This window comes from Oreochromis aureus, linkage group 3, assembly GCF_013358895.1.
Source record: "Oreochromis aureus strain Israel breed Guangdong linkage group 3, ZZ_aureus, whole genome shotgun sequence".
NCBI lineage: Eukaryota > Metazoa > Chordata > Actinopteri > Cichliformes > Cichlidae > Oreochromis > Oreochromis aureus.
Window position 1 is genome coordinate 81,108,066 of NC_052944.1, and position 20,397 is coordinate 81,128,462.

Sequence of the window (20,397 nt, forward strand, 5' to 3'; positions counted from 1 at the left end):
TGTGTTGGTATTTTCCAAGAGTAACAGAATCTGAGTTTAAATTGACTACGTGAGTTTCTGTGTCTTTCAGCCGCTCGTTCAATGTCATCCATTCAATGTCACGCAGTTACGTAGTGATATGTTACGTACGATACGTAACACGTGATATTACGTACGATACGTAACACGTCACTACAAAAGAGGTGAAAAAAATCTAAAGCAGGTCTGAGTGTTTAACGGGTTCAGTTCTCGAATGATCGCCACAGAACAACACAAACATCTATCTCATCATCATCATCAGCTACACACTAAAGACCATCATCAGCCGAAGGACTTCAAAATGTGTCACTGTATAAAGTGTATATTGTTTTATGGAGGTGGCAGCATTTAGCTGTAGTGATCAGGGATTGTCCATAAATATAAACAGATGTACTGTGACATGTGGAACTTTTGAACTTCATTACAAACTGAATAACATCAAACGAATAACCTGATCAACATAAACCAGAAGGTCTCAGATCACTTACTGATGTCAGGATCTCAGACTGATGTGTCAATGCTCTGAGCTGGAATCAGATGTAAATCAAAGCACTTCATGTAAAACAGAAGTAAGCAGAATAATCCTGATATATGTCCTGTTAGAAATCCTGGTCACGACCTCTCCGACTGTAACTCAGAGAAACCCAGCTGACACTGTCACCCTAACAACTTCAACAGAGATGAGCTGCTCAGCAGTTTCAGATTATTACCATAAAGGTCAGGACAGGATGGAGAGGAGGAGAGTTTACTCTGTGGAGGATGTTTTGACAGGACAGGCAGAGGCCTTGAGGAAGTGGGGACTCACCCCTTCTGGCCCAGCAGACTTGCCTGAGTGGAGTCTTCTCATTGGACGTGGTGTGAGTGAAAGTGATAGGTCGGGGAGGGATGTCAAGACTTTCACAGGAGGCAAAAGGGCAATGTGGAGAGGGAGGGAGAGACAGTGGTGAGGCTCCGGGTTTCAGACTGACTACAGGTGAGGCTGTAGGTGGGTGAGCATTCACTGCAGTCTCAAATATGCTGAAAAACACATTCAACTCGTTAGCTCTGTTTCTTAATGTCTGTAAGAAAAATCTCTGCTGATAGTGCTGGAGGGCTGTGCTGATCTGAGACTGTAAAAAGTCCATAGGAGAGATGGTAGCTGATTAAAGAGTTATGAGATAATAATAAAATGTAAAGATCGGTGACAGCGCTGTAAGAAAAATCTCTTACAGACATTTCTGTTATAAGACATTTGTGTATGTGATACAGGTAAAAGTCAGCATGAAGACTTCCATGTGGACCTCACCCTAAAAAGATGTTCAGACCTAAACTGTCAGGATGTTTGATGTCATTGACTTTGACTCAACCATTTTTAATGGCACAGAGCCAGAGGCTGTGTGCTCTCTTTCTGTGAGCTCAAGTTAAAGGATTTGTTTGCTTTTATATTCAGTAAAAACCTGTAAGTCATGCATTCAGACATATGCTGAGGAAGGCGAAGAAATAGCTTCATCACATGAATTATTTATTCTGTATTATTTATAACTTAATTTATTTTTAGTGTTCTTCTTAGATTATGCATTGCATTCTGCACTCAGAGGTAACATGTGCTAATAATAACAAGTGAATATAATATATGACAGAAAGCAGCACCTCTCATTATCAGACACTGAGTCTCTTCATGCTGCCTTTTCTGTAGCTGCAACTGTTTGTTGAACAGCCTTCACTGAGGTTCCACCCATCCTCTGAAATAAACATCACAGACAGGAAATCCCATCAGAGCACCCGACATTCCCATCAGAGCTGTGCAGAGATGTTTGAAGGGCGGGGTGCTCAAAGTTAAAAAGGGCCACATAAAACCAGACTGAATAACAACAACACACATTCATCAAGAATTTAATATGGAATCACATCATAGTATATCACTGTCATCAGGTGGAGACAATTCCAGGAAGAAAATGTATCCTATGTTTACCTGATGGATACAATGTTGCTGTTGAGGGGTTTCTGCTGCTCCTGCTGCTGATAGTGCTGGAGGGCTGTGCTGATCTGAGACTGTAAAAAGTCCATGGGAGAGATGGTAGCTGATTAAAGAGTTATGAGATAATAATAAAATGTAAAGATCGGTGGCAGCGCTTAAAACCAAAAGGGAAACAAAACTGTGAGAAATAAACTGAAACTGGAATATTAATCAAATCAAATTAATCAAAAGAGCAGAAGAGCAGTTACCATTTAAAAAGGTGGTACTCAGAATACAGTTACTTTGTTGTTGTAGCTGTTTAGACTCGACTGTACACCGTGTTTGTGTTTTCCTCTGAAACAATAAGTTCAGTTGGAGCAGCCTTTCAACGCCTCTCTCTGTCTCTCGCAAGCAAAGTTGACCCAGACAACAAAGTAAAGCTAGTTTTCAGCTACAAGCCCGACACAAACCCGACGCCAGAGGTCCCTTTACTACGGTTCGGAGCCGCTGACCTGTTTTGTATACGCGCAGAATAGTTTTCTATATGAGATCGCTGCAAAGAGTGCAGCCTTACATAATGTCCAACTACTGTTACTCATTTTGTCATGATTCTGGGCCATGTTGGCCCAGCATTCTTAGTTTTCTTGTATTTTTGTATTTTGTTCTGTATTTAGGCCATGCTTCCTGGGTTGCTCTGTTAAGTTGTTCCTTATTTGATTTCCCCTTGTGACTTTTACCCCCTGTGTGCCCCTCTGTGTATCTGTGAGCTCTCGTTTCCCCTCCTTGTGTTTTGTCTGTGAAGGTTCTCAGTCATCCAGGTCATCGTAGACTAAGGAGCTTGGAAAGAAAAGCGTCTGGACTTCTTGAGTTGCTTGAAGACGTTTCACCTCTCATCCGAGAAGCTTCTTCAGTTCTAAGGAACTCACATCCTGGGCCATCTGACCTCAGGAAATCACATGATAGGGTGGGGCCAGGTTTCACAATGAGCTCACCCGAAACTCTGGCTGATTAGGACCCACATCCGCTTTCACACCTTGGCTCATGTGATTAGGTAGAGGATCATCAGGGGGTCCTTTGTCCCCCTTTGGGGGGGAAACTCCCACTAGGTTTAAATCTGGGACTCTCCACCACTGATCCTTAGAACTGAAGAAGCTTCTCGGACTCCCAGCTCTCTGGGCTCTGACTCTCTCACTCCAGCCTCTTTCTCCTGACTTGCCCTTTGCTCTACATCCTCTCTAGGCTCTGCCTGTGACTCACTCTTCGCCTCCCTTCCACCTTCCATCGCCTCATCTCATCCATCACTCTCCACTTTCTCTCCATCCGAGAAGCACAATTTCCTATTGCATTAATCTATCACTTAATTACTCGCACTTAACAACATTTTCACCTAATGTGTTGATGCTGCTCAATCATCCAGGTAAGTAAATCCAAAAAAGCTGATTCTCTTCATCTGGACGCAGAGTTTTCAGAGGGAGAAACATTTCGTCACTTCTTCAGCCCAGCTGACTCCAGGTTTCCCCAACCTTATAAACAGTACATTTGTGCAAATCGATGTGGAGATGCTGTGGTTTAGACTCAGCGTTCCCTGATTTGTTGTCCTCGTAGTTCTTCCACACACAGCGGTCACTAACCTCCAGTCAGGGATCTTGTCCTGTGTGAGAAAACTCCTCCCTACCTTACAGTTGTTACCAGGGATGTTTCATATTCATGCTGATGGCATCTTTAACAGACACCCTGTTATCATACACGTGAGGCCAAGCAGCCTCTGCTGACTGAAACTCTGTTTTGTAAACGTGCAGTAATTTACCTTCAACACTCACTTCAACTCTTTGTATCCCTCTTAATTAACCCTTCACACAGTGGAAATGATACTTGTATCCTTTTAATGAGTTTACCAACTCTATTATAAGCATACATTGCAATTAATGTTAAAAAAACTCAATTTAAAATTTAAATTTAAATTCTAACACAGCTTCATCACAGCTGTCAGATATTTTATTCACAGTCAGTCGGCTCCATTTCTGTTCTATTTCTGTTCATTGTTGTGTTTCTGGTTTTCTCCTGAAGTCCAGACTCAGTATTTTCAGCATTCAGCAGCCTGCTCACAATAAAAATGTTTAGTTGTGTTAAGCTGCAGCACTTAGATAAATCATCATGATGCATGTGCTTCCAGTGTTTATCAATGAAGGACAAGTTTTCTGTAAGCAGTCCAGACAGCAGCTGATAATCACTGATGTCACACCTACTGTTATAAATATTACTGTGTCAAACATCAGCCTGATAAATGTTAATGTAACAGTGTTTATGTTGTATGACTCCACGTTAACCACAATGTGTTTGTGTATTATGACATTTATTGGCTCAGTGGCGCCCCCTTTTAGGCAGTGGAGAAATGCCACTGGCATTGTTAAAACATGGATGAGCCTGAGGTGGGTTGTAGATCACAGCACTGTGTGTGATCATCACACACTGGTGTCTGTTCTTATATAGCCCACCTGTTTAAATTGTATTAAAGCTTAAAGTTTGCATTATTACTGTCACGGCTGACGAGGTGAGCCGTGTGGAAGTGAAGAGAGGAAGGACCCACGAGCAGGCACTGACTTTACTGAGAGGGAGCTTTATTCACAGGGAGAGCAAACAGAAATGTAGCAGGCATGAAACAGAACCTAAAGATGTCCTGCACTGGAAAAACAGACCTGAAACCTGGAATCAGAGATGGACTAGGATGGACGACACAGGGAGGAAATGCAGGGTGACAACACAGACGGACCAGCAATGAACGACAGGAAACAGAGGGCTTAAATACACGGTGGAGTAATCAGGGAATAGGAGACAGGAGGGAAACACAGCTGGGAGAAATCAGGGCTAACAAGACTAGGGAAGCAAAACTAGACACATTCACATAAGACATTGACCTTCAAAGTAAAACAGGATATAGACGACAGACACAGAGATCCGGACTGAACACTGAACTTTACAGACAGACTCCCGAGCAGATACTACGACAGACAGAGGGAACACAGAAAAGTGGGACCAGGGCAGGCGCACAAAAGACAACCAGAATAAACAAGAACACTGAGTATTATAAGGAAACACAAAGCACTGAGTCGTCAAACTCAGGACCATGACAGTTACAGTCTGGATTTTTTTTTTTTAATGTTAATTAACAGGTATGACAGTCTGTATGAAGCTCCTGTACCATCTTTTGACGCAGCTTGATAATCGAGCTAACTAGCTTTAGCTGATAACTCACTGGTGGTCACTATGGTCACCCTCCACCAGTCACAAATATCCTGATCTCGTCCCCGCTCTGCTCTCTGTTCAAATCACCCTCTAGTTCAGAGTGAATCGGTGCAGGACGAGTAACATCATTTCAGTTCACAGCAGCTTCAGAGCAGATTTCCACTCTGTGAACGATCCTCCATCCATGTGACAGGAACAGACTCAAATCTCAGGTTCATCTCTGCTGCAGGGAGGCGGTCTCAGTGAGCACCTCGCCAGTCAGGGTTTGTTGGACTGACTGAAGCTGCATGAGTAAAATCAATGAATCTTTACTTCATTAACTGGTTCAACATGTCAAAAAACACTAAAAACAGCTTTTACAGCATCACAAAATAAAAAAAAGAATAATAAAGAAAGTAGCAGAACCACCAGTTCTCAGTCTTTCCCTTGCAGAGAGATTTCTTCATATTCGGGAAATCTTTGATGATATTGTGTACTATAGATAAGCTGTTGAAAGTCTTCACAATTTCTTCACAATATAATGACTTCACAAAACTGTTTCTCCATTTCTCAAATATGTCAGATTTAAGAGGTTAAAGTATTGTGATTTATAAAGCTGCTGCTCTACTGTAGCACCCAGTTTCACCAGTAGATGGCAGCAGATGTTAAACATGATTCGTGGCCATTTGAATCATCACAGAGGTGTTTAACAGGAGGAGCTCTGTGCTGGTTCAGGAGATGTGATCTAGATGGAAGTCCAGCCGAGTCACATGTTCTTAGTTTGTAGTACATTTTGACTTTGTAATCACCAACAACTAATTAAATGAGCAAATATTTATGTTAGCTGCTGCCAGAGAATATTCTGTATTTTTGCTTAAAATTGCAACAATAAAACTGAATAAATAAATAAAACAACAAAAACAAAAATCATCAGTATGAAACAGATGCATCCTGTGCTGCAGCCACTGACTGATCTTTCTGCTGTTTCTGGTCTGTGGTTGTGGTTTAATGTTTATTAGTTTTCTGTAGAGAGTACAGATGTGTATTTGTTAGTCACCACCAAACCACAATCATCTGACACCTCTGTGAAACCCACAGACCCACACCAGAAAAAAAAAGAAGTGAGAACAAAAGTTTATTTGAGAAACTAAACTGCTGCTGTGGAAACAAGAGCTAAAAAACATGAATACAACATAAGTGATGATGTTACTGAGGACACAGAACAACTGGAACTTTAATTGGATTCTGTAAAAGGAAAGTATGTAGAAAATAAGCAGTATTGTGATCTGAGCCCAAGAAAAAACTTGGATTTAGGTCCATAATTGGTTGAATGAGGACACTTTCTTTAAATGTAGCTTCTGTGTAACCATCTCCTGAACCAGCACAGTGGTTTGCACCTTGTTGAAAGCATTTGATTATAGAGTTTGACAATGACACGTCTGCATCCTCTTCCTGTTCTTGACTTAGAAACATGTTGTGTAGTTGTTTTTCTTAACCATGACAATAATTCTGTCATCATGCACTTTGCTGGGCCTTTTAATGTGGCTCAGCTGGTCAGTGGATTCATTCTGTTTAATGATGCATCATATTGTTGATTTGGCCACTCCTACAGTTTTGCTCTCTCTGATGGGTTTAGTGTCATTTGTGCTGACATCTCTCGAGATCTCACACTGAACATAGTAAAAACAGTGAAAAGCTATAAATTATACATTCAACATGGATCGATGGAACAAGGCAGCGGACTTTACCTGGCCATGAAACTCCTATCAGTAAGTTGTTGCCCCTGTGAATGCAGGACTATCTATAACATTACTGTAATTCCTAACAGGTAACACAGTACTTTACTTAAATGTCTGTAACTAAAGACTGAAGTCTACACTACAGTCACATCCTGATTGTTCAAGTTAAAATTCACTGTGGTGGTAAATAGAGTCAAAACTACAAAAATTGTGTCTTCATAAAAACAAATTATGTCTACAATGAGGAAGAGCCAGGAGAGAGAGGGAGTTCTGGGCTTCTTTGCTTTGGCTGCTGCCCCCACGATCTGGCCATGGATACACATGATGTATGGATGGACAGAGGGACTCTGGTCTGAGGTGCTGGGGGGACCAGTTAGAGACCAGCAGCTGGACGTCAGTGGTTGGACTGGTGGACTACATCAGTGAAGAGTAGACGATGTCTGGCTCTGGACATCTGAACACAAACACACACAGTTCAAATAACAGGAAACATGATTACAATCTTTGTAGTTTCGTCTTGATGCTCAATCATCCAGTAAATCTCCAAAAGTTGAATCTGTTCATCTGGACGTAGCGTTTTGTGGGAGAAACGTTTCGTCACTCATCCAAGTGACTTCTTCAGTCTCAGCTGACTGCAGGTTTCCCCAAACCTTATAAACAGTACATTTGCATAATGACTTCAGTCATTATGCAGAAGCTCAGGAGGTAGTGTAGGTCACCTACTGAAGGTTAGTGGTCCGATCCCTGGCTTTTCCAGTCTGCATATCAAGAGTGTGAATGTAATTAGGAAGCACTCAGTTTAGAGAAAGTGTGTGATTTGTGAATGTGGCATGTTGTTTAAAGCACTTTGAGTAATCTGTGAGAATAGAAGGTCCCTTTATAAGAATCAGTCCATTCACTGTCTGAACAGAGTTTTGTCATGTTACTTTTGTGCTGTTATGTTCTGGCACATGTTGTTATTACACGGCTTGATTAAGGTACACATTAGGCTGACATCTGGGGCCAGAGCTGAAACTGTTCTGGTCCAGCACAGGGCCAGCAGTGTGTCTGCAACTGGCCCGTGGCTGCACACAACTTACACATGGCCCACATACCACAAAGAATGACGGCCCTTTGGTGGCCCAGATCAGGTTTGCCACAGGTAGTTCACTTCAGCAAAGTTTAATCAGTCCTTCAAATTTTACCAGAGTATTTGTACAGCTTGAGTATCAGTAATAATCTATAATTTACTGAATAATATGTAGAATATAAAGCAGAAGCTGTGGGATGACTTACTGTAGTCAGGAGTTCAGGAGAATCCTCAGAGTTTCTGCTCCTCATCATGATGGAAACATGAAAACATGTTGATGCTCTTTGAGCTGGAATCAGTCCAAAGCAGCCGTGAGTGTGAACCAGCAGACATCATTATAACAACTCTGACATGAATCCTGATAGAAATCCTGCTCACTGACCTCTCTGACTGTAACTCTGTCACTGACACATCTGCCAACATCTGTTCCTGTAACAGCTCAGAGGAGTTCAGCACTTTCTCTCAGATTATTATCAGAAAAGTCAATATGACCGTGAATGTGGCGCAGCAATAAACAGACTTTGAGACTTGCTCACAGATGACTATGAGGTCTGTGTGAAACACATTTTCAGCCTTTTATGGACACGTTCCATAAATCTGCATATTTTTCCCTGTTCAGCAGTGTAACAATCTGAATTGTTGTCTGAAGGCCAAAAGATGCCAAACAGATTTAGGTTCCCAAGTCAACCATTACAGCATAGTGATTCACTTGAATCACAACAGACAAGACCAGGAGATACAAAAACAAAGTAAGAGAAGTGTTACGACCCAACGCTCAAAAGCCGCAGCAAAGGCTTCAGAGGGGCTTTTAATTCATTTACGGCTCCAGAGGAGCAGTGTAGACCTTTGTTGTTAGGGCCAAAGGTCAAAGCTGACTTTCAAAATTAATGTAAAGAAACCATGTGGAGTATAATATCTGATATGAAAGGACATGGAGAGATGAACAACACACAGTTTATTTTTTCAATACGACGTCACAATGACACCATAAAGTGTCACAAAAATCACACAGTGCATGAAAAAATCTTAAAATCTGAAGTTTTTACAGGTTATAGAAGCCAAAGATTTCCAGTTCTGCTCCAATCATGTGGGTAAAGATAATAAATACAAAGGTCAAAGGTCAACACTTTCTTTGTTTGAGCTTTTTAAAATATTATTTTTTCAGTGCAACATTATGTGACTTCACACTGACACAAAGATTAATATACTGCACTAGATTTACATATTAACACTGCTGACATCATCACATGATCTATAAAACCTGATGATGTCATCAGGCTGACATCACCATGATGTCACAAACACATGATAAAACATGTTTTAGTAGAGCCCTCTTGTTCTCTCCTGTAGTCTGAGTGTAGCCAGACTACAGGAGAGAACTGGTTCCATATTATATTTTTTACAGTAACAACCACAAACATGTTTAACGAATCATTTTCATAACTTGAAATGCAAATATTGTCACATGCGACAGAGCGGACTCAGGCGCAGACTTAAATCCACAGTTCAATGCAGGTCTTTATTTACACAAACACCAGGTGTGATATATATACATGTGGGGGAAATCCGGGGTTCCAAGGGTCCAAAAGGGAGGTCGGAGAAAGGGAATGGTTCTCTCGTGCTCGTGCTCCACCTCACGGTTCCACACAGCAACTCAGTTACATCCCAAACGGCAGATTACAAAGGTCCGGGGAAACTGTTTACAGGAGAGGGTAGTTACAACGAGGAAACAGACTCACAAAGAACACGTTCATGAAAGCTTGAGTCTTAACACTAACGTGTCTCGCACAATCACCCAGCGCTGAGAGAATCTGAGCCCCGGCCTTAAATGTGCGTGGGCCAAAAGCAGAAGCCCACAGTGAGCCTGCCCAGGCAGAATGACGAGTGGGAGAGAGCAGCTAAACAAATATGTAGCCTTTGGGGCCGGATGGGTAGACACAGGGACCAAGACAAATATAAACTTTAAGTTTTAAAAGCCTATGCACAAGTTTTTCAAAGTTAAATGCAGCCATTTACCTAAAAATAAACTCGGCGTTATTTTAAAATCTTTTCAAACTATTTACTGAACAATCAGCTGTTCTGGATCAAATAAGATGCCACAAATTATTTGTGCCACTCCAGGTCTGACAGCAACTGCAGCGTGTATCTTACTTCGTGCTTCAAACGTGTCAGTCGCGCTACTTGGTTGCGCGAATCAGGTAGAAAAGCGTTTTTGCGACGCAAATCTGCTTCTGAAGTTTCACGCGACCCCCAGTCGCGCTTCATCGCGCTTCTCCATTGACTTTACATGTAAACCTGAAGCTCTGGTCTCGTCTATCGTGTTCGGTGTGAATGCACCGTCACTCCTCCTGTTTCCCACCTGGAGACAGTGTTTACACTGTAATCTGCCTTTGGTGGCTTTGTGGCAGAAACTGTGACATTCAGCAGTCGTCTTATTGTTCTGACACACAACACAAAACTATCCACTACACTACACATTAACTACACACTAACTACACACTAACTACACTTTAACTACACACTCCAAACACGCCAAACGTCACAAATCTCTCACATCTCAAAACTCGCTCTCTCTCTCTCACTGCCATCACTCCTAAAACTTTCCCCTCTGCCCTACAGAACCAAATGCCATGTTGCCATATCATTTATTGATTGGCACATTTTTCCAACAATAGAAAAGGTGTTCTTTTTGTTTTTGGAGAGGTTTCGAAGAGTACTTTCCTTAGAAAAGTCCTGCAGTAAACAAAACAATGATATTCAGGAAAAATATGGTTTTTATCATGAGGCTGGTTTTACATGGCCGATCAACACAAATTAAAAACTAGTAAACAGTTTGAAATCCACACTTTTTACACAAAAATGGAAAATCAGGTTTGTATTGGGCTGACACAGCATCTTGTTGCTATGTTATCTTAAATTGCTCATGTGATTGGTTTACCGTGACTACTTCTCTTTCCCAGCCAATCAGCAGCACTCGTGAGATTTTTTCACCCCTTCCTGCTCTCAGTAAACTGAAGACAGCTTCAACCGTCTGCATTTTCTTCTTAATAATGGTAGCAGTGTTGTAACGATAGAAATAGTAATTAGTTGGATTACTAGTTACCGAAAAAAGTAACGCTGTTACTTTAATGCTGTCATTCCCATCAGACCTCCTCACACTTTGAACTCATTGTTATTCTGAATGTTTCTATTTTCACTTTGTTTCTATTTTTTCTTCTCTCTCAAGGTGATTCTTTGGTTTTCTTAAGTATTTATGTGTCTCCCCATCTGTGTTTACTCGTCTCTCTATAGTTAATCACTTCCTGTTTTATTTTGAAAGAATCTGTTCTTGTGTGTTTTTTCTCACTTTACTTCCTACTCCTGTCTCTCCACACAGATTTCTACCTTCCTGCAGTGACTCTGAAGCATCTGCAGCTATAATCAGAGCTGGTTGAATCTCTAAACACATTGATTACCTCCTTTCAGTCTGACCTGTGTCTGTGTGTCATTTGAACAATCTGTGTAACCTCTGTAACGTCCAGGTGTTGTCTCATCCTAACAGTTCTGACCATAACCAAATGCAAAACTAGCTAAAAATGTCAGAATACATGAGAAGGGAACATGTCAGTGACCTCCAGCTGTAAATCCATTCCTGTTTTGAGGGTTGTCTCATTGTTGTCCCAAAGTGCACCTGTTAAGATGAAACTGATTAACAACTTCCTTTGATTAGTCACTAGCTGGGGTTGTGCATCTGAATTAAGAGAAGCGAGATGACAGAATTCAGTTGAATACAATCTGTTGACTTAAAGCATTGTGTCAAGATAAGTAGAAAGACCACGCTATAATGGACAGTTTAAGGAAAAGGTCAACTTTACAAGAAACCTTTTTTTTTTGTTTTCTAACATAAAGATGAGTATTTTGATGTATTTGAAGTCTGAGCTCTGGGCTTGAGTCACGATGTGGTTTGGTTAGCTTAGCTTAGCATGATGTCTGTAAACAGGGTGAGCAGCTAACTTGTCTCTGTCCACAGTCAAAGATAAAGAGCAGCTGTACCTGGGCCTCCTTGTTCTGATGGTTGTTTGTCCATAACTGACATCTTCACTTCTCACTGCTGAGTAGATCACAGCTGAATCAGTCTCTGTGCAATAAACACAGTAAAATTACTGCAACAGTGCTGTGATATTTTTACACTACAGCGACGGAGACATTTCATTCTGTTCATGCTTTTAAAAGACATTAAATTGTGTCTTTTTATAAACAGCAGCAACTTTTCACAGTTTTTATTTTTAATCTTAACACCTCTGCTGTGAAACAGTGAGAACAAAGAAAAGAGGATGTTTCTGAGAAAAGGAAGAAGGGCGGCCACAGAGCTGCAGACTGATGCACTTTTACCACAGAGCAAACATGCATGACCACTGTCAAAGGAGTTTGCAAAGAAAAGCGTCTGGACTTCTTTAAGTTGCTTGAAGACGTTTCACCTCTCATCCGAGAAGCTTCTTCAGTTCTAAGGTCAAATGGCCGAGAGTCCCAGATTTAAACCCAGTGGGAGTTTCCCCCCAAAGAGGGACAAAGGACCCCCTGGTGTGAAAGCGGGTGTGGGACCTAATCAGCCAGGGTTTCGGGTGAGCTCATTGTGAAACCTGGCCCCACCTTGTCATGTGATTTCCTGAGGTCAGATGGCCCAGGATGTGAGTGGGCGTTAAGGCGTCTGGGAGGAACTCAAAACTGGATTATAGATGGCAGACAGTTGGTGTCGTAAACCACCGCCTCTGTTCAAAGATGGTCGCTCACAGTGGACATAGATGGCCTCTTTCACTCCTCTTTCAAACCATCTGTCCTCTCTGTCCAAAATGTGAACATTGGCATCCTCGAAAGAGTGACCTTTGACCTTTAGATGCAGATGGACTGCTGAGTCTTGTCCTGTGGAGGTGGCCCTAGGGTCCTTTGTCCCTCTTTGGGGGGATACTCCCACTGGGTTTAAATCTGGGACTCTCGGCCATTTGACCTTAGAACTGAAGAAGCTTCTCGGATGAGAGGTGAAACGTCTTCAAGCAACTTAAAGAAGTCCAGACGCTTTTCTTTGCAAACTCCTTTGACTACGATGACCTGGATGACTGAGAACCTTCACAGACATGCATGACCACTATTATCAGCCAAACCCAAACACACTGCAGCATGAAGCTCCATCAGTGTCAGACTAACTCGAGTCAAAAAGAAGCTGCTGTGTTTTACATGCAGATCAAGTTTAAAAGAATAAAAAGTCACTGATGGATATAAAGGACATTTTATCTGTTCAGTCTCTTCATATGTCTCATGTTCACATGTTCCATATATTAACTGTGTGTGTACAGACAAACACACATGTGTGGGCCTCATCTGAGCTCTGACATTTATGGCTCAGTCACAGCTGAATGTGATGTCATCCAACAACAAACACCTGCTGTAGAGCTGCAACAAAGTCCTTCTAGAAGCAAATCCACCCACTCTGTCTACACGGCTGTGGACACAATTTAAACACTGAGGCTTCAAAATGCAGCATCTACAACACTGTCACTCTGCCTGCATACAACTCTTATTTAGATTTGATGCAACAGTCTCCATGGTGACGAGTACAATTTACTGCATCTTCACTGTGATAAGAAGCTGAAACTGTTTCAGAGCTGCTGATTGGCTCTTTGGGCCATTTACCTTCAGGTCATGGGGGAATCACTAAAGTCGTTCACAGAGAGAAATGAGCACTGATCAAGCAAAGAAGCTGAAACATTTCAGACTGAAGAAACTGAACTGTTTCCTAATTCATGTGACTCTGACCTTTGACCTGTGTATTTATTATCTTTACCCAAATAATTGGAGCAGGGCTTGAAATCTTTGGCTTCCATAAGCTGTAAAAACTTTAGATTTGAAGATGTAATCTCTTCAACTCGATGTCGTTTCTTGAATCATTTTTAAGGTCAGCTTTGTTCTTGGTGCTAACAGTGAAGCTGAAGGTCAGATGCTTCGAGAACACTGATGTCTTCCAAGGCTTTAATGTTGTTGCAAATGTTTAGGATGATCCATAAAAAACAGGTAATATAATGGTTTTGACTGATTTTCACATTTGGTGTGACCTTCTCATGATTTTGTTCTTCCATCACACTCAACATGAAGATGATATGTTAAAGCCTGAGTGTCAGACTGCAGACAGACAAACTGAACCGATTACTCTTAAACACAGGAAAAGGAAAAAATACAAACCTCCATCTCTGATTTGTTGGATTGGAGGTTGATGATTTCACAACAATGTATGTGATGCTACTGGTGATGTCATCTTCTCCATCTGCTGAAATGAGTTAAAGTAAACACGTTTATGACTTAAGAATCTAAATTATGACCACAGAAAGTGAACAAAATGCCACAATGAATAAAAACGAATATGTACAAACCTTCAAGTTTCCTGTAAACACATCGTCTCTCCCGCAGAACCAGTAACACCAGTAGAACCAAAACATAGACCGATCCAACAGGCAACAGCACAGAAAGAGGAGGAGCAGAAAGTGACAGAGGAAGAGTGATGGAGGTGGAACCAGGTCGAGGTGTGGATGTAGGTGGAGGTGAGCTGCTCGATGCAGGTGGAGGTGTGGATGTAGGTGGAGGTGAGCTGCTCGATGCAGGTGGAGGTGTGGATGTAGGTGGAGGTGAGCTGCTCACTGTAGGTGGAGGTGTGGATGTAGGTGGAGGTGTGCTGCTCGATGTAGGTGGAGATGTGGTGGTGTGTTTGTCTAAAATAAAGCAAACACAGTCATTAAGTTGTCGTCACATTGTGAATGTTGAAACCTGCAGAAACACAGACAGGTGAGTGTGTCACCTGTGACAGTGATCCAGCTGTTAGTGAGGGGAGGGGCTGTGTGTCTGTGAAGGTGTGTCTCAGCTGGAGGAGCCAAAGATGACATGATGGTGTCCACATTGACTCTAAATCTGAGTCTAAATGTGATCAGATGAAGTGTGAGGTTGTGAGAAAGTCTCTGACTGCATTCATAGATGTGTCCTTTCAGCTGCTCTGATCCAACCTTTGGTCTCTATGAAGAGGCTTCAGGGAGATGTTTGCTACGTTGGACTGTAGGACCATCAGAAATGTGTGCAGTAACAAAACAGGCAGCACTGAAAGGAGCTCTAAGTGTTTGTGTTGTTCAATGATTTGTGCACAACAACAAAAATGGGACCTCTCTCATCCATCAGTCATCATGTGGACATTTTTCTGACACACTTTGAAGCTGATGGACGTTTTGTGTCTGCACTAAGTACGTTTTCAGCAGCTATGGCACCGGCAGGATTCACTTTCACAGACTCACAACCACCAGCTTCACCCCTCCCCTCCCCCTCCAGCTGTAGGCTTTAACATTGAGTTTCCCCACACATGTTTACAGACGAGTTAGAGAGCAAGAGAAGAAGAGACTGATTCATAAATGTCTTTGTTTCTGCTCTAACCTTACCCAAACAATGCTGCTCTACAACTCTAGACTACCAGCCACAAAGACAACAGCTGGAGAAACATCTGTCTACCTCTGACATCCACCAGCTCATCCATACAACAAACAAACATCAACAACCAGGAAGCAGCTTCACCTCTGATCACACACACACTCAACTCTACTCACTCACCTGGAGGATCAACAACACTAAGATAAATGATGCTGAGATCCCATAAGCGTGTTTCTCTCACATCAACTCGACACTCGTATGTTCCAGCATCATTAATCGTCACATTCTTCAGAATCAAAGACACGTCTCCATCCTTCATCTGTCTGTCCTGCAGATCCACCCGATCCTTAAAAGATGGATGCTGGTCGTCTGGAATAAAGTGTCCATCAAGGTACAAAAGCACATATTCTGGTAACAGGTCAGCTCTGATCCACTCTACAGCTGTGATGATGATGTTGCTTGGAGCTCGACATGTCAGAGTGACGTCCTGTCCAGACTCAGCTGTGATGGTTTTCTGCTCTGAGAAAGGACACAACACAGAGCAGAGAGGTTAAAGGTCAAAGTACAATTATGATCAGAATGATTGACTTTAACCTCCTAAGACCCGAACTCTTCCAGGGCATGCATTTTTAATTTCTCTTTGATATTTGGGCTGATTGGGGCCCAATGAATGTAAAATCAAAGAATTACCAGATTTTTTTTTGTTTTACCTGATTTTTGTTTCTAAGAAAAGTGAGAGCCACAAATGAGGATATTCGTTTAAAATTTTGATAGAACAGTCCTAATGTCCTCGTAAGTGGTTATCAGGCCTTTGTAGAGCAAATTTGAGTATTTTGGTCTAAATAACCCAAAATGTGATGTCCACATATGTGGACGTCAGGTCCTAGGAGGTTAAATATTTTGTTTATTTCCTTTGACATTTGAGTTTTATCTTATCCAACGTCTGCTCCCTGGATAATAAACTGGACTATATCCGACTCCAGCAGGCTACACAGCGTGAGGTTAGAGACTGCTGTGTCTTTGTTTTCACGGAGACATGGCTCAGCGACAGACGGGCGCCGCTATTCAGCTGAACGGGCTGGCCTCGTTTCGTGCCGACAGAAACGCAGCTCTGTGCGGTAAGACCCGCGGTGGCGGCCTGTGTATTTACATCAACGCGAAATGGTGCAAGAACTCTGTGCTAGTTTCTAGCTATTGCTCATCGCTGGTGGAGTTTGTGACTGTTAGATGCAGACCTTTTTATTTACCACGGGAATTCACCACTGTTTTCATTATCGGAGTGTACATTCCACCTAGCGCTAATGCTAAGGAAGCGCTAGGGGAACTGTATACAAACATCAGTGAACTGCAAAACACACACCCGGATGGACTGTTCATTGGTGCTGGAGATTTCAACCATGCAAATCTCAAGTCAGTGCTTCCTAGATTCCATCAGTATGTGGACTTTGCAACGAGAGGGGAAAACACGCTGGATCTTGTTTACACAAACATCCCCGGCGCTAGTGGTGGGCGGATCGATCCAAATATCGATAGTATCGATCCCAAGTCGGGATCGGTATCGAATCGATACTGGCCTGGTTAGATCGATTCTTTACTTTGAGTTCTGCTTGCTTGCTACGCTGTGCTTTCGGCAAAAACGAAACAGCCAGGTCGCTGGACTCGCCGCTCCTGTGACAGCGGAGAGCAGGCACACTTTGCTCCCCCCCCTTCTTATGTTTCGGTGTTGCGCTGACACATCACGTGACTTAGACACTTTGGGGTTGTTAAGTTGTTTACATATTAATAATATATATTGTTTTAGTTGTTGAGAATTTTAATTGTCATTTTTGTATTATAGTTTATCAACAGTATTTGTTTTAATTTGTTTACTGGTTTGCGTGCACTTAAGATTTAGAAAAAAAAAAAAAAAAAAAAAAAGATCGCCACCACGGCAGACCCGATGGCATTTTCATGCTTCGCATTATTTATTCTTACAATAATCCCACGGTTGCTGTAATAGTACATTCAACGGCTGCAGCTCTCCGCTGGCAGCAGTACACATCACCACCACCAAACCTGCAGCGGCATCGCAGAACACGCCCTGCCACATACCCCTGCCAGCTTCACCCCACCCCACGAGCAGGCGGGGGAATCGCCCGGACCGTCGGCGCCCATTCCCGGCCCAGCGACGGGAAGTGTCCACTCTGGCGGTCGCCCGCGCCTCCGGTGGAAGCCGGGAGCTGGCCTGATGGCCACCCATATGGCAAGCAGAGGCGGCGGAGCAGGAGTGGAAGTGAGCCGGGGCTCAGAGGCAGCTGGGCAGACGGCCGGCGGGACAGCATGCCGCCCTCAGGCAGGACCCCAGCACACTCGACCTCCATCTCCAGCTTGGCAGGTCCCGCTGGCGCGCCAGCCTCCGGCTCACCCCGAGCCGCGCGCTGTCCACCCTTACAGTGATCACACGGTTGCTGTAACAGTAGCCTACATTAAACGGCTGCAGCCCTCCTGCTGCCAGATATACACATCAACACCAAAAACAACAACAGCACAAGCAGCGCACAGGTTTTAAGCCGGTGAGGCATGATTGTAGATGCAATGAAGGTGAGTCCATCTCACCTGCAGCAGCATCGCAGACGGCTGCCACAATAATAAAGCATTTTTTATTTAATTATAAATTAATTATTTCTCCTAATTATGTCCCGGATTTTAAGTAATTAATAATACAAAAGGAAAAATCACAAAAAACACTTAAGGTCATGAAAATTAATTGCGATTTAGCAATTCAATGAGGCATCCACCTTGTTTATTGAAAAGTATTGGTATCGGTATTGGTATCGGCGATACTGGCCCGTATTTACTTGGTATTGGATCGATACCAAAATATGCAGTATCGCACACCACTACCGCGGATAGTGGGAACAGCAGAGAAGATCATCGGGGTCTCTCTCCCCTCTATTAAGGACATCTACACCACACACTGCATTCGCAAAGCCACCAGCATTGTGGCTGATTGGACACACCCCTCTCACACACTCTTCACGCTCCTGCCATCTGGAAAAAGGTACCGAAGCATTCGGGCACACACATCCAGACTGTGTGTGATGGCTGCATGCAACCACACAATTAAGATACTTAGGTAATATTCATTTGGTCTTTTGTCTTATGTTTACGTTATGCTCTAAAGCTTCTGTGATCATAAGTTAACTAATTTGTTATTTTGAGTTTACCTGTAATGCATGACAGCACTAAGCTATAGCCCAAATGGTGGCATAGACCCTGCTTGCATTGTTTGTTGTTTTATATAGGTATGTTATATTGATTATATTTCTACTCTTTCTGAGTTACCTGACCTCCGCTCCAGTCCTTCCTGGTTTGGCTGAAAGAGGAGGCTGTGGGTGGAGCTGGTTTAAATGCAGAAGCCAATAAAGTGGACTGGACCATCTATTGTGATCATGCAGGGGGAATGGGGTTCTTCTTGAATGATGGTTAACTGTTATCTCTTTAGTTTTCACCTTTGGTGTATATAATGGTTTATTCATTTGCTATATAACCGGAGCTGTTTCTCATTTGGGCAGGTCAGTTTGTTGAGTTATGTTTTTGTTAAGTGACTTTTGAGTAAAGTTCTGTTAAGTTAACCTCTTTTATGGGCCCACTTGGTTCTTAAAAAAGTTTATTTTTGTTATTTTGAATTTTTGTAATCCTCTTGTCCTTTTTGGGGTATAATAAAACCCATTTTTTTGAAGATTACATTTGTGCCTGTGTGTTCCTGGCCCCTTGGATCCTGACACTGTGCAACAGCTTTTTTCCACAAGCCATCCGTCTCCTCAACAAAAAGGGACTGGACTGATGAACACACACACACACACACACACACACACACACACTCTATCACTCTATCACTCAGCTCAACTCAACTACCTCAAAGCATCAACCTGTAAATGCTCTTTTAGCACAATATTATTATGTTTACTGTCCAACACTACCTACATACCAAGTATGTTTACTGTTACCTTTGCACTACCTACCTTGTTAGATAGTTAGTTTTAGTTAGATAGTTTTTGTTTTTGTTTTTTGTTAATTTATGTTGTAATTTATGTTAGGTCAGTCTGTCTTGTCTCTAGTTAGCTAGTTTAGTGTTTTTCTGTTAATTTATGTTGTAAATTTATTTATGTTGCATGTAGCACCTTGGTCCTGGAGGAACGTTGTTTCACTTCACTGTGTACAAACTGTATATGGTTGAAGTGACAATAAAGCCGACTTGACTTGACTTGACTTTTTAGTCATGTTGGATTTAATGAACCTCTGAACATCCAGCAGGTCACCAGTGACCCACTGAGTGGGAATTTTAGCCTCATGCTAAACATGCAAAGTGTCAGAAACTACAAGATGTTAGCTTCCACAGAACAACAACATGTGCTGATAATAAGTGAACATAATGTGTGAGAGAAAGCAGCCTCTCATTATAAGACACTGTGAGTCTCTGCATGCTGCCTTTATGGAGCTACAGCTGTTTGTATACACTGAACAAAAAGCTTTGTAGCTGTATACTGACTCCTGACACTACAACACATCACACTGACACACACATTACACTTCTTTGTCTCTGTCACAGCTGGATTACAGATGTTAAGTGTCCACACAGCCTCGTGTCTCCTTCACACACACAGACAAACTGAATCCAGATGAAAATAATCCTCCTGAACTTCTTGTTATCTCAGAGAAAAACTCAGTTTAGTTCAATCTCACCTGCAGAGACGAAGATTTGGACAAACAGCAAAGTGGAGCAGAGCAGCGCAGTGCCAGCAGCCATCTCTGTGTCAGTATTTGTGCTGATCCGACTCTTAGTTTGTTCTAAATGTCTGAGTCTGTCGCTGTTTTCAGTCAATAACAGAGTCTGACTTTAAATACTGACTACATCAGGTTATATTTAAGCTTGAAATAAAGCTGAAAGTCTGCTTTGAAGAACAGATTTGACTTTCAGCGGCTCACTCGGACTC

The 20,397-nt window shown here is 42.3% G+C and overlaps 1 protein-coding gene across 2 annotated transcripts; it reads right to left on the reverse strand.

Moving 5' to 3' along the window:
* Window positions 1–9,544: 9,544 nt before the first annotated feature.
* On the reverse strand, window positions 9,545–17,142 carry LOC120437702 (endoglucanase A-like). 2 transcript variants are annotated; one of them, XR_005611354.1, is made up of 5 exons: window positions 16,782–17,130; window positions 14,386–15,940; window positions 14,198–14,282; window positions 12,017–12,101; window positions 9,545–9,680 (listed from the first exon to the last, which is right to left on the reverse strand). XR_005611354.1 is itself a non-coding variant. In XM_039608225.1 (5 exons), the coding sequence occupies exons 1-5, from the start codon at window positions 16,818–16,820 to the stop codon at window positions 12,095–12,097; spliced, it is 801 nt and encodes a 266-aa protein (XP_039464159.1). In that variant the 5' UTR covers window positions 16,821–17,142; the 3' UTR covers window positions 11,281–12,094. The 2 variants fall into 2 exon arrangements, 1 of the variants encoding a protein (XP_039464159.1); XM_039608225.1 differs by lacking the exon at window positions 9,545–9,680 and having other exon boundaries at window positions 11,281–12,101; window positions 14,386–14,721; window positions 15,602–15,935; window positions 16,782–17,142.
* Between the last annotated feature and the right edge of the window lie 3,255 nt (window positions 17,143–20,397).

What these genes read in the sequence shown, in the direction of transcription:
- LOC120437702 (XM_039608225.1), bottom strand. Translation starts at nt 16,820, where the DNA reads ATGGTTGAAATCTCCAGCACCAATGAACAGTCCATCCGG. An exon ending in CCAATGAACAGTCCATCCGG is followed by an intron (nt 15,936 to 16,781) that starts GTGTGTGTTTTG and finishes TTCTCAGAGCAG; the next exon opens with AAAACCATCACAGCTGAGTC. An exon ending in TGTTTACAGGAAACTTGAAG is followed by an intron (nt 14,283 to 14,385) that starts GTTTGTACATAT and finishes AACTCATTTCAG; the next exon opens with CAGATGGAGAAGATGACATC.